General features: G+C 40.1%; 1 protein-coding gene across 4 annotated transcripts in view; it reads left to right on the forward strand.

The window, feature by feature from the left end:
• PCSK5 (proprotein convertase subtilisin/kexin type 5) overlaps positions 1-14,014 on the forward strand; it is a 433,086-nt gene that overhangs the window by 391,071 nt on the left and 28,001 nt on the right. For 3 of the 4 annotated variants that reach the window (XM_017664305.3, XM_036991294.2, XM_073228663.1), the window contains 4 exons: positions 1,734-1,814; positions 5,837-5,920; positions 7,134-7,329; positions 13,440-13,657. In XM_017664305.3, the coding sequence (XP_017519794.3) occupies positions 1,734-1,814; positions 5,837-5,920; positions 7,134-7,329; positions 13,440-13,657 (579 nt within the window). The remainder of the gene's footprint in view (positions 1-1,733; positions 1,815-5,836; positions 5,921-7,133; positions 7,330-13,439; positions 13,658-14,014) is intronic. The other variant, XM_017664306.3, reaches the window with a different exon arrangement.

The following is a 14,014-nucleotide window of genomic DNA, read 5'->3' on the forward strand; positions in this document are numbered from 1 at the left end:
TAGCCTGTCTTTTGATCTTAATTCCTAAGATCTGAGGAAGACTGGAATCCCAGAGTCAGTCACAAACACTAAAAGCCACTCATTTGTGAAAAAAAAATCTCAACAGCAGGGATGTTGCCTAACAGTAGCTGAACTTTAGAGAACTTTAAAGATGCCATGAAAATTTGATTTTTAGAAGGACTTTGTAGATGTATAGTTGTCTCACTTAGAAATGAGGACATTGTTTTTACTTAATTAACCAATCAGAACTCTGTAGAAACAGATGTTTCTAAGTAAATAATTAAACCTTTGGCCCAGCAGCATAAAGGAGCCACGTGTCTCCACTTGCACTGATTGCTCAATACCCAGGAATACTACAATCTGATTATGAGACCATTGGCAGCTTGAAATCAACTATGGTGGTAGTATTTACACCACAGAAACTGACAAACACTACAAATCAAGTTTTTGTTTTGTTTTGTTCTGCTTTCCAAAGAGCCATTTTACCAATACACAGAAACTGACAAATACTACAAATCAAGTTTTTGTTTTGTTTTGTTCTGCTTTCCAAAGAGCCATTTTACCAGTACATTGCTTTGAGCTCTACCAAACTATTTTAAAATCCAAATAAATTACTGAAAACAGTGGCTGTAGGCTTCAGAGTTAGGTATGCCAGAATTCAAATCCTGACTCTGCTCTTTACTAGCTGTGTGACCTTGAGCTAATTACTCATCCTCTCTGAGCCTCAGTTTTCTCATCTATACAGTGAGAATATGAAACCATCTCACCCAAGGTCATTTTGAGGATTAAATGAGGATGTACGTAAGCTTCCAGCACATAATATAACACAATAAAAGTTAAACCTTCCCTAACCCTTTAACCTGATCATTTTAACACATGAAAAACTACATCACTTTCAAAACGGCCTTTCCTACCTCATGAAAGAAAGAAATTTGCAGTCTGGGAAAAGTAGTCCCAGAAAGAAGACAGCAAATAATCGTTAGTTTGGATGCCTAATAGCCAAGCAGAGTCCTGACTTAACCAAGAATGTGTACAAAGATGTTGATAGCAGCTTTATTTATAATAATAACAACAAAAAAGAGCAAACTAAAAATATAACAAGAAAAAATTAAGTGAATTATGGTTGTAACTCCGGGGGAAATCCCAGGGAAAATTTCGGATTTGAAACCAAAATCAGTCAAAGGGAGAAATAAAGTGGGAGAAACCCAGTTATTGCTCACAAGTAGTCATCCACCTCTGCTCTCCCATGTCTCTTCTGACCCGGCTGCATAAAAAGGGGCCCCAGCCACCCTCGCCCCTGTAATTACCCATTGATACGTAGATGGACTACTTCTCTCCACCCCTTGGAAACACATATTAATATGGAGATGCACTAAGGCCAGGCAAGAGATTCTGGAAATATTGCAATTTTACCCACAATGGTTAATGAAAATAAATATGCAAGCTGTTAAAAATAATGTTTACAAATAATTTTAATAGCAAGAGAAAATGCCTAAAAGATTTGTAACATAAATGCAAAGTGTAGGGTCAGTGTTATATATGCAGATATAAATAACTACACATTTATACACACATGTAATTATATTCTCACACTCAACATAAAGAGCGAAACTCTTTGTGCTCAAGTATACGTAGCAGCCATTTCTGGGTGGTGAGATTATAGGTGAAATTTAGCTCCTTTATCCTTTTTATAGTAAAAAAAATAAAACACTTTATTTTTTTTAATAAAAAAGAGCCTGTGCCCACTGCCAGCCCATCTTTGGTGAAGAGCCTGCTGCAGGAGCGACGAAGGTGGAAGTTTCAAACCAAAAGAGGTAACAGGGAAATAGGGAGGAAAAAAAAATCACAACAAATCAAGAGTAACTGTGATGTACAGACCAATCAAAAAACTGGCCAGCGAGGAGCACGTAGGGAGACAGAGTCCTAAGACAGACACAGAGAGAGGAGGGGCGTGTGATATAAAACAGAAGGGGGCGCTCCAAGGCAAGGCAAAGACTGGGAGGAAGTTCAGCAGTGGAGACTTCTAGAACATTTAAGGACATTCCTGACTTGCGAAGTGGTTATGGCTGGGAGGCTATCTCAAAAAGCCTCTGTCCTTGCTGATGTCTTTGAATAGGCTGAAAAAGCACCTTTTGCCTTCCCGGGCACTGAAGCATTATTTGAAATAGCAGAGCTTGGAAAAAACTAAATGGTTACCAATAGGAGACTAGAAAAATAAAGTACAATACATCCATGCAATGGAATATTTTGGAGCCAAAACAAGAACATGGAGGTTGTTAATGTACTGATAAAGAATGGTCTCCAAAATATACTGTTACCAAAAAAAGGCAATGTGATAAACAGTGTGAATAGATAATTTGTACAAAAAGGGTAGAGAAAGAATTGGGAGGGAGACTTCATGATGTATGCCTTTTCTACATTTTGAACCATGTGTGATACATTTTATATGGTTAGGCTACAGTCATTTCTGAAGAACCCTACATTTTCTTGGTCAAGATGATTTTCTTCCTTCCTTTTTTTTTTTTTTTTTGAAGTGTTTTCCAGTACAGAATTTCTGAAGTGGGAAAAAAAGGGATTGATTAAAGTCAAAATGTACTTACTGAGATTAAGTCAGTAATCTTTTATGATCAAAAGCTCTGGTTGAGGTGACTTAATCCATTGCCCAAGAACCTAGTTGTTAACTGTGTGTACAGAATACCCTCTAGTGGAGATGTGCAGACATTACAGAATTTTATACCAATTGTATCGGAGTAAAATACCAAATTGCCAGAATATGATAAACGTGTAATTATAAATACATGTGTTTGTGTATATACATTATATTTTTCACAGATATGAGAAAATTCTTGAAAACTCGTATCTTTGTAAATACATTTTAATACAGAATAAAATCAAAAGAAAATAGCTTAGATATATATATGTATGTAATATTATGGATTTTCAAGGTGCCCAATGTCTAATGAACATTATTTTGTTATTATCCTCTGAATAAGTTCTCCCAGCCATTAAGTAAACATATTTTTTTCCCAGCTTCATTGAGACATAATTAACATAACATTGTGTAGGTTTATCATGTATAATGTGAGGATTTGATATACATCGCAAAATGACTGCTACAGTAAGGTTAACATTTCCAACGCCTTCATGGTTACCTTTTCTTTTTTTTTTTTGTTCTCAGAACTTCTAAGATCTATTCTCTTAGCAACTTGCAAGTATACAATAGCATTGTGAACTACAGCCACCATGCTGAACATCAAAGATCCAGATTTTACTTGTCACATAGCTGGCAGCTTATAACTTTTGAACACCTTCACACATTCTCCCCACTTCTGCGTCCTCTGGGGGGGTATCTACTCACTGTTTCTGAGTTTGTTTGTTTTTTTTAGATTCCACATATAAGTGAGATTAAACAGTACTTGTCTTTAACACATTTCACTTAGCATAATGTTCAAGGTTCAACCATTTGTTGTAACTGGCAGAATTTTTCTCTTTTTATGGTTGAATAATGTTCCATTACAGATATATGTAGCATATATATATATAAAACATTGTGTATGTATACATATATATCATACACACACACATGCACACACATTTTCTTTATCCTCTCATCCATAAATAGACACTTAGGTTGTTTTCATGTCTTGGCTATTGTAAATTATGCTGCAATGAACATGGAGTGCAGACAGGCCTTTGAAATTTCTTTCCCTCCAGTTATGTACCCAGAAGTAGGACTGCTGGATCATAAGGTAGTGCTATTTTTAATTTGCGGGGGCACCTCCATATTGTTTTCCAAAGTGGCTGCACCAATTTACATTCCCACAAACAGTGCCCCTGGGTTCCCTTTTCTCTACATTCAACACTTGTTATCTCGTCTTTTTGATAGAAGCCATTCTAATTGGTGTGAGATGATATCACATTGTGGTTTTGATCTGCATTTCCCTGATAATGAGTAAGGACTGATGTCAGCAACAGAATTATTGTATATCTTTCTGTTGCCTTCTCTTTTGGGTTAAGTAATACTGTCAGGTTACAAAGGCCTTCAGAAAAACGGTCGTATTGAGAAGCATGAAGACCACTTATGTGACAATTCTATGACTAGCATTGCTCTGCACAGGGCTAACTGAACTCTTCCCAGATCCCCTGAGGGAGAATACATGAGTCAGTTTAGTAGAAAACCAGGGCAAATTTTCCTCTCCAAACTAGGGGGAAAATTGCCACTTAGCATCCTCTCCAAACTAGGAGGAAAACTGCCACTTAGCATGGCAGCATGGACCATCATTTATATCTGTATCTATCTGTACCTACATCAATCAGCCTACCTATCTCCCTACTACCTTTGAATCTAGTTTCCTCTGTAGCAAAGCTCAGCAGCTTATTAACAATGAGCACCATCATAGCAGTCAAGCAATGCCGACAGGTGCCACTAGAGGTATGGAACAGAGGAAAGGGAGAAGGAAATAAAAGCCTCAAAAGCAAGGGTGGATTGGTAGCAAATGAGGAGACTGGGATAGAGAACAAAGGAAGCAGAAGAAACCACAATCACAGAGCCACTGTGTGTGCACTTTACACACATTGTCTCACTGAGTCTTCACAACAGCCCTGCAAGGGACGAATCATCTTCTCTCATTTAAGAGACATGGAAAGGAGGACTCTGGGAGTCTAATTACTGTAGCCATGGTTACCCTCTGTAAACAGCACAGCTGGAATCTGAGGCAGGTGCGACTAGAGCACCAACTCTGCCAGACTGACCTGCAGGAAGAGGGAGGAGCAACTGAAAGGCAAGAAAGGAAGGAAAGGAGAAAGGGACTGTGGGAGGGAGGGAGGAAGGGAGGAAGGAAATGGAGAAGAATTGTAAGATACCAACAATAACAACTGACTGAGGGTCAGGGTCATTCCTACCATGCATTCTGCGCTAGAACTTCTTTTTCTAAATTTCCCCTGTGCAAGTCTGATTTTCCCCCAATTCCCAGGCAATTCCTGAGATTTAGTCAAGATCTCAATGTGTACTGATTGAGCGATGTCACTGAGGCTGTTGTGTATGTCTCAAACTGGGGGGTTGCTGACTTCTTGGAAAAGCCTGCCCATCGAATGCTCGTGGAGGGAGAGGGAGAGGGAAACACCTGTCATGTTATATTCACCTGGTGTGTTGACCTGGGATGGCCTCCTCATCACTGACCAAGCAGAAAGCTTGCAAGTGGCTCCATCATGTTGATGTTTAACAATGATTTGAGACAAATATAAGATGAGATAGACTGAGGTTGCATTCCACAGTGGCTACTCTGAAGAACAGAGATCCAAACATTCACTAATTATGAAATCTTGTTCCAAAGCGGGGGGGGGGGGGGGGGAAGAAAAGAAAATATATTTCTCCATGAAATACACTGCATTCTCAGTTATCATCTTGGAGAAAGAAGTATCTCCAAGAATCTTGGGGAAAGAAGTAATTAGCTTTGATTCAAAAATGCTTTCCTGCACGCATACCTTTCTCCCTACATACAAGGACACAAACACTCTCCCCTACGTGTTTTTAATATATGAAAGAAGTAACATTTGTTACTTCAAATACACCCTTAGTATTTAAGACTATACTGGCACTGGAAGTTTGCAAATAAAGTCTTGGTAATCAACCATTGATGAAGGAGGAAGAGCAAAAATAAGTGAATGAAGTCCACATGATAGACAGAGGACAGGTGTCAACATTTGGCTAATGTAAAATCGAAGGGACTCTATTTTAGGTGGGAAGGAAAATGCCATTACCTGTGAGATCTTTTCCAACACTAGTACTAAGAGCCTGTTCAAAGGAAACTGACTTCTTGTTTCTTTCCCTACACAGACATTTTAGGAAAACAACAGCCTTGTCATTCTTCTTGTAAAACCTGCAATGGATCTGCAACCCTGTGTACTTCCTGTCCAAAAGGTCAGTGTGGAGTGTGACAGGAGGTGGCAGCGGCCAAGACAATTTTTGTAACACCTTTATGTACAGGCCCTGCAGGACTTGATCTGGTCCCTTCATCATCTGTCCCTATTACAGTGGCTACTCCGGGAAAAACAGGAACCACCAACCTATAATAAAAACTGGCTTTCAAAAGACTGGAAAAAAAAAGTGTCTTTTTATCCAAAGACATGATGAAGTTATCTGTTGATTTGGCCACAGAATTTGTTAGAGTCTCTGGGTACCTGACATTTCTAGAAGTCCCATTGCTCTTTTAAAGTGCATTAGCTGAAACATTAGACCTTAAGGCAGCGAATCTAGGTGGGGATAAATAGCCTACCCATTATTTCCTTCTTCATTTCTGGTACTGAATTTAGGAGAGGAAAAAAAAAGAAGAGCAACCACTTAACAGCTCAGCAAATTAATTGCTTCATTGTCTGTAAAAATAAAACATCAGATGCAACAAGGCCCCTGACTTAGGTGTGTATTTTTTTAACATGTACATTAACATTGAGAATTAAGAATGTTATACTCCCATTAAAGCAATCACTATGTTGGAATGTGCAATTTTAATAGTGAAATGAGATGCAAAAGCAACAAAGTCTAAAATTATAGGTGTGTCATGATTCTACTCCTAAACAGCATTCAAGATTACAAACAAAAATTTAAGGAATTTTCTTGAAATTTTGGAGATTTTAAAATTATTTTCTTTAATTATGATATTAACTGATTTTTTCAATTAAAAATAAACAGATGAACCATTCATTCAAGGTGGAGTTGGGTGGAAGAATTGCTACTGTTAGTGTCCTAAAAAGATAGGCTTTGGAGAAGCAGAAATACAGACTATCAAGCTATGCATTTATAACTGCCTTAAGCCAGGAGGACAAAGGCGTTAATGGAATGATCAGTTGGCAAAGGGAAGTCCCACAGTTACTTTCACCAATATCAGCAGGAAAGTAAAAGAAACAGGGCAAAAGCCCCCTGTTGTCCATTTCCTTTCTAAAGATTTAACTCCTCTTGAAAGACTCAGAATCACTAAAAAATATTTGCATAAGCCTGAAATAAGAGTCTACATAGTTGGGTCTTCAGAGCAGTTAAAAATAAGCTGCAGCAAGCATCAGTTATCTGCATGGGTGTGTGTGCTGCTAGATCAGACACCTGCTGACCATCTAATCTGCCTTCTTCCCTTGGTTTCTAGGCACATACCTGTTGGCTCAGGCCTGTGTTGCCTCCTGTCCCCAAGGCACATGGTCCTCAGCGAGGAGTGGCACCTGTGAGAACTGTACTGAGGACTGTGCCTCTTGCTCTGGAGCCAACTTTTGCAAAAAGTGCTGGACTCAGCCAGACCGCCCTCTCTTCCTCCACCAAGGCAGGTGCTACACCAGATGCCCTGAGTAAGTCTTCCCCCTCCATTTGCTTTGGGCTCCCGCCGTACTTTAAGGGCAATTCCTTTCTATTGACCGAAGAACTCTTTTCCTCCCTGTTACAGTGCCTACATGTGTCCCCTCTCAACTATGGGATATCAGTATTGCCACAGCAGCCGAAATGTATAAAAACTCACACACTTCTCTTTCGTGACTATTATATGCATATATTTTTCCCTTTACGTTCTTTTTCCACCTTGTTTTCATAATCAAGTAGGTTTTTCTCCATCACAAAAATAAGGCTGTGATTGGCTGTGAACACATAACTTCTAAATGTTTACAGTACATGAGGTATGAATTATAAATAATAAAGACAGAATAATACCTGGTTAATTATTTATTGAATCCTTATGGTTTCCTCAGTCCCCTGGTTTATAACTCCCTTACTTTTCCTATCAATGGTACTGCCTCCAGGATCTACCTAAAAGGGAACTGGGAATAGCAAATGGAAAAGAACATCAGGAGACGTTCAGTGACAAGCAATAGAAATTCCTAATAGTATGACTGAGACAATACGGGGCTCGTCATCTCATACAATGAAAGTTAAGAAACCCAGTATTGGTTACTTCAGGGGCCAGCACTCTCATTAAAAACCCACGATCTTTCCATTTGCTCCTACATCTTCCTTAGCTTTTCTTCCTCTGGGCCACATTGTCTGCCCCATCGTCAAACACCACCCCTCCCCACTCTACATCAACCATAGACAGAAAAGGGCACCGCCCTCCTTGTTTATCTCTTTTTAAGAAGAAAGAAAACTTCCCCAGACTTCCCTTCACATCTCATTAGCCAGAATGCATCACTTACACCTTCCAAAACCAATCTCTGGCAAGGAGAATGGAAATACAAGAACTGGGTAAGGCTGGACAATATTCACTCCTAGACACCCAAACAAAAGTGGAACCCTGACAGCCAGGAAGACTGGAGAGAGGCAGACGAGAAATGAGTTTAGGGAAGCAGCCAACAGAATCAGTTTGAAGGAATTAGAAATTTCATTTGCCTGCTAATTAAAAGAACTAGAAAAAAACACCAACACCTATTTCCTAATGATCTATTTGTATTCATTACTGAGATAGATTCTGTAGAGTATAAAGTTATGGTACTTACCCTCGAAAAGCTTCCAATCTAGTGTAAAAGCCAAGCATTTTCAATTTAATTCTACAAGTAAGTATTTAGCACCTACCGGATATAAGAATTGACATTGGAAGCTAAGTTAAGATCAACTGAAGGATGTCTGAGCCTGCAAAAGGCTTACAGTTTAGTAGGGAAGGTTTATATAATCAATGTCATACACAAATCGCTATGAATACACAAAGAGCTAAGAAATTCCAAGGGAAAGGAAACCATTTAAAAATAGTGGCTGGTTGAGTGCTTGTGACATCTAGGCACTGGGCTAAGGGCTTCAGCTGTGTGATCCCACTAGTACTCACAAGAATCCTCTTATTCAGATGCTACTGTTTCACCCCATTTTGTGGATAAGGAAACAGGTAGTGTGCAGTGTCCCACAGCTAACACGTGGTGGTCAGGACTTCAACCAAACCACCCAGCACTGAAGGCCATGTGCTTCACCAATGCATTATGCCAGCTTCTCATCCAATGGGTTTCTTTTTTGACATAACAGCTCTATTGAGATATAATTCACATACCACAAAATTCACCCATATAAAATATACAATTTGATGTTTTTTGCTGTATTTACAGAGTTGTGCAAGCATCACCACAATTTTAAAAACTTGCATCATCCCAAAAAGAAACTACACTTTTAGTAGTTACTCCCCATTTCTCCCAGACCTAAGCAATCACTAATTTATTTTCTGTCTCCATCAATTTGCCTATTCTGACATTTCATATAAATGGAATGCTAGAAAATACAATCTCTTATGAGTGGTTTCTTTCACTTAGTGTATTTTCAAGGTTCCTCCCCAGCTGGATATTTAGGAAGAGGCTTAATGGTGAAAAGCTCTTAAAGGATTTTTGTCAGGCAGAGATTGGGATAAGGGGGAAAAAGGGTCAGGGCAAGAGAGTCCAGAAAGAGAAGGGAGTGGGGGCAAAAGACAGAGTCAGGGAACTCCCAGCCCTCCTCCTCCAAAATCAGTGCTCCAGCCTGAGCAAAGTCAGCAGAGGTCTTAGAGTAAAACAGAGGTGAAGGTCAGAAATCTACTTACCAAAGGCAATCACTGCTTCCCTGCTGACCTTTGTCCTGGTGGGATGTGACTGGATGTCATTATTATCACCCCTTTCCCAATTCTTGCAGATTCTTCCAGTGTTACAGGAACTGACAATGCATAAAAACGAAAGAGGAAGAGGTGCACTGTGCCTTCCCTCCACTCAGCAGCCCACTCAAAACTTCTTTCCTCCAAGTCCAGATCGATCCCCTCCTATGAAGCAATGGGGCAGTATGCAGATAAACAGCAACCAAGATATTTTTTGCATGTTTTGGGCAGTAAGGAAGCTACTAACAAGAAAGTCCTGCAGACTATGGAAGCATGAGCATGGGTCCTCCTGTTCTGAGTAGAGTGGTTTGATTACTTAAGGGCCCCCACCCGTGTGTTTACAAAAAAAAACAGGCAAGATGAAAGTCTGAGGAACATGTATGTAATATCCAGCTTGGTCTGGCAGCTTTGTTGCTATTTTTGAGAAATCACCCTTTTGGGTGTGATCCTTCCTAAAACAACAGTTCTAACAGGAACACAGTCTGCAATGGAATGGCATCCGAATTATTTGTTTGGTATTCAGGTTTGTTTATAAGTCAGCATGAGTAGCCATCGCTTTTTCAGATATGGTCTATGTTCACAGAAGAAAGTTTGAGTAGTAACATACATCATTATGGAGTTTGTTTAAAAGACAACACAAAACTTAAAAGTGTGTTCAAATTCACCACACAGGAACAGATTTGAAGATCTGATAGAAGAAAAAATGGTCTTCCTTTAAGCGCTGGCTGTCACTGTTTCGGGTATCTGTTAAATATAGGTGAAGCTCCAGAACCATATGATCTCTGCCTTATATGTATTTATTTGGGCCAAGAGTTCAACATTAACTTTGAACTTAACAATTTAAAGCAGGTGGCCATTTCTTCTCAAAAGAAATAGTTGTCTTCTTAAATAAAAGTGACGGTGGAATAAAGCATTAACAGAAAAGTTTGGCAAATGCAGGGAGAAGACAGGTGGGCAAATCACTGGGCAGATCTACATGGAAAGGCTGCTTTTAGCAAAGAGGTTTCGGAAAAACACCTTGTCACCACATTGCCTGCTGGCTGCCTCCTGACAAATTTCTGAGTCATGTATTTTTGAGTTAGCAATACTCTTCAATCTTTTTTTATTTTTTGCTTGAATCTACTCCTCTCTTTTCAGCCTCTCATCTGAAATTTGCTGATTCCCTGAGAGGAATCTGAAAAAGGTTTTCTTGGTGTTGCATTTTTCAAATTCTGTACTAGAATTGCTCATCTTCAGAAATTATTCTGTAGACACCTTGGTCAGACCTGGCATTGCAAGTTCCCCAAGGGTCAGGTGATAATCACATGGGCCGGCCACAGTCCCCAACCTGTAAACACAGGGTTGGTCCTTCTGGCACAGCCAGTCCCCACCCTGAGTCATTTCCTTACCATAAATTACCAGGTGCAGTCAGAGGACCCCATGATGAATAACGGAGACATTCCTATCACTTGGAAAATTCCAAGAGTTCAGAAGTCAGCTGGGGAGAAAGGCCAGACCTCTCTTTTGATGAGGCCAAACTTCTCACTACACACACAGAAACAATGAATCCACCAAATTCTCATCCAGGTTGAAGATGTGATGTTTGAGAATGCACTAAATTTCCTCAATTTTCTCAAATTTATTCAACTGTGGTAAACATGTAATACATTTCTATTTGCTATCCTGTCAAAATTATTTTTCAGACACTGACTTGGTTGGACGAAGTAGCAGTGGTGTCTTTGTTCTCTGCGTGTTCTCCATCAGGGTCCAAAAAAACCCAGATACTAATGTGTGAAGGAGCCTGGCCTTCGCTTCCATCTGAATACTATTTAGTTCCCCCTCTTCTACATAAACTGCTTCATCTCCACTCTTCCTTTCTTCATACCACATTAGTAATGTGACTTTTATTCACCTCTGTCCTGTTTCTTCCTGAGGCATTCAATACATTTATGTTTACCAAATACATACAAGAAATGAATGACTGAAAGAATGATTAAATGGATGTGAATGAGTAAAATAATGAAAGCATCAAGAAAAGATGCAGTATAGGGTCCCTGATTGGCTTTAGGATTCAAAGAGGACTAGTAGATTGAGTCATTTGCAGCCATGCTTCACCCCACCCTGGACCCATGCCCTCTGCCTGTAACTTCGCAGCAACTCCCACAGGAGACAGAATGGACTTCCCTGACCCTTGACTTTGGGCTTGATTGTTAGATTTGTTTTAGCCAAAGCTAAAGATGTTATCAGAAGAGAAGCAGAGGCTTAAAATGTGTTTGCACAGTTGAACTTGCCCTCTTGTGCCTCTGTCAGAGGTAAGAGAAGAACATGTCCCAGTAGTTCCCTGTGCCAAGAGGATAAAGGGACATGAAGAAGACCTGGACCCGGCACGCAGCTGGGAGTCAGCCTCCGTCCCCCAGAGTGCATGCCTGAGTTCTTCCTGCACAGTGACATATGCCTCTTTGAATGCAAGCTCAGCCTAGATCTGCTTGCCCACAGATACATAAAAGACAATGAGTGTGGGGATGTTTTGTTACACAGCACTATTATGGAAGTAGCTGGCAGAGTTTAGAACAAACCTTCCCAAAATGTGCCACTTTGGCATGTGAACTATTTTGAGAAGGCAAATCAAGACCATGTGGGCTCAAGAGAAACTATTTTCCTCTCCCTTAACTACCTAGAAAAATCTAAATTGGGGTATTTCCTACAGTAGGAGTTATTACCAGAGATAAATTTTATCCAAATGACCCGTCTACATGGCAGGGCAAACAACTAATCATGAGACATCTGCTCTTCCTCTTGCCCTGTTGCATTGCCTTCTCCCTCTTTGCAGCCCCAGGCCCCTGGTCCATCCCTTAGCCCAGGTCAGCATATATACCTCATTTTACCTTTCTGTCTTTAAATTTCTCATGTTGTGGGGTATGTACAAAATTAAATTTTATTTTCTCCAGTTCATCTGTCTATGCTAATTTGGTTCTTAGACCAGTGAGAAGAACCTTGAAGGATGGAGGAAAACTTTTCCTCCCCAATACTGACTTATAGAAGAATAATTACAGAAAACAATCAGAATAAGTACCTATGACATTGGAAGTCCACTTTCTCTACAGTAGTTTATGATTTTCCTGCTTTGCAAGTTCCAGCTCTTCCCTTCAGCGTCTCCCTTCAAAGACACAGCATCTATACTTCCCTCATCTCCCAGATATATCTGAAAGGGCTGGGGGTTTTCATAGTTACTGTGTTCACACACCAGTGAGTGATCTCTAAGGTGTGATGGTTAAATCATTCAGATATACAATATGCGTATGTCCATACATCAGATTCCACCTGGAAATCAACCACATAAACATATACTCTAGTAACAAGTGTTCAAAATATGTTTGGTGCTGTGTATGAATGTTACATGTCTGTGTTTGAAAAAAGCCATCAGAGGCTGGCTGAAAGCATCCAAAAGCAAAAGTGGTTCCAATTTTACGGGACATTAAACATTTTGAGCCTTTTGAAAATAATTTTTTACTTAATAATTAATTTTTATATTAAATATTAAATTGATTTATTAAATCTCTTCATTAAAAATGTATTAAATTGAATAAAAAGTATTTCCAGAAAGGTAAAAAGAATGAAAATCAGGATGTAAAATGGAGAAACAGAAGATGGCTAAGCTCTATACAAATTAACAAAAGTTGTTTTCAAACAAACCAAATTCACAAGGATAACACCTATCCTTTCCATACTATTTTTCCAGACCTGATTTCTCACATTTGCTCGGGAAATCTAATGGATTCATTTGGTCACACTAGCAGCCGTCCATCCACTTTTGGTCCTGATTCCTTTGCCCCCAGGTGTGACTCACTTCCCTAGTTAGAAAGCTTCTCTACTCCCTCTCTCCTCCCACAGGGGCTTCTATGCAGAAGACGGCACATGTGAACGCTGTAGCTCTCCTTGCAGAACGTGTGAAGGAAATGCCACCAACTGCCACTCCTGTGAAGAAGGCCTCGTCCTGGACCACGGAATGTGCCACGAAAGCTGCTCCAAGAGGCACGTGGCTGTGGAGGGGGAGTGCAAGCAGTGCCCAGAGATGTGCGAGGACTGCATCCATGAGAAAACATGCAAAGGTACCTGCATCGCATCCCAGGGAGAGTGCAGCTCTGCTGAGCCACCCAGCCGGGGATCGACTCTCTGAGGGAGGGAAGTCCATGCAGAACTGAGGGAACCAGTCTCCATCATGTTACTGAAATTTATCTACCTCCATGCAAATCACTAAGGAAAATGGGGTTCAGATAATGCTTTTTGTTATGGATTCTGCAAGTTAAGACAAACAAGAGCCCCTTTTGCATGACTTTTTCCACACACATGCCCTGAGCTCTTAGGGTACCAAGCACTATCCCGTGTGCTGGAGAGAGAGAAAAGTCAAAGTTCCCACCTCTCTGTGCACAAAGTTCCCACAGGAGAGACGATATGTTAATGAAACA

Source organism: Manis javanica, chromosome 2, assembly GCF_040802235.1.
Source record: "Manis javanica isolate MJ-LG chromosome 2, MJ_LKY, whole genome shotgun sequence".
Lineage (NCBI taxonomy): Eukaryota > Metazoa > Chordata > Mammalia > Pholidota > Manidae > Manis > Manis javanica.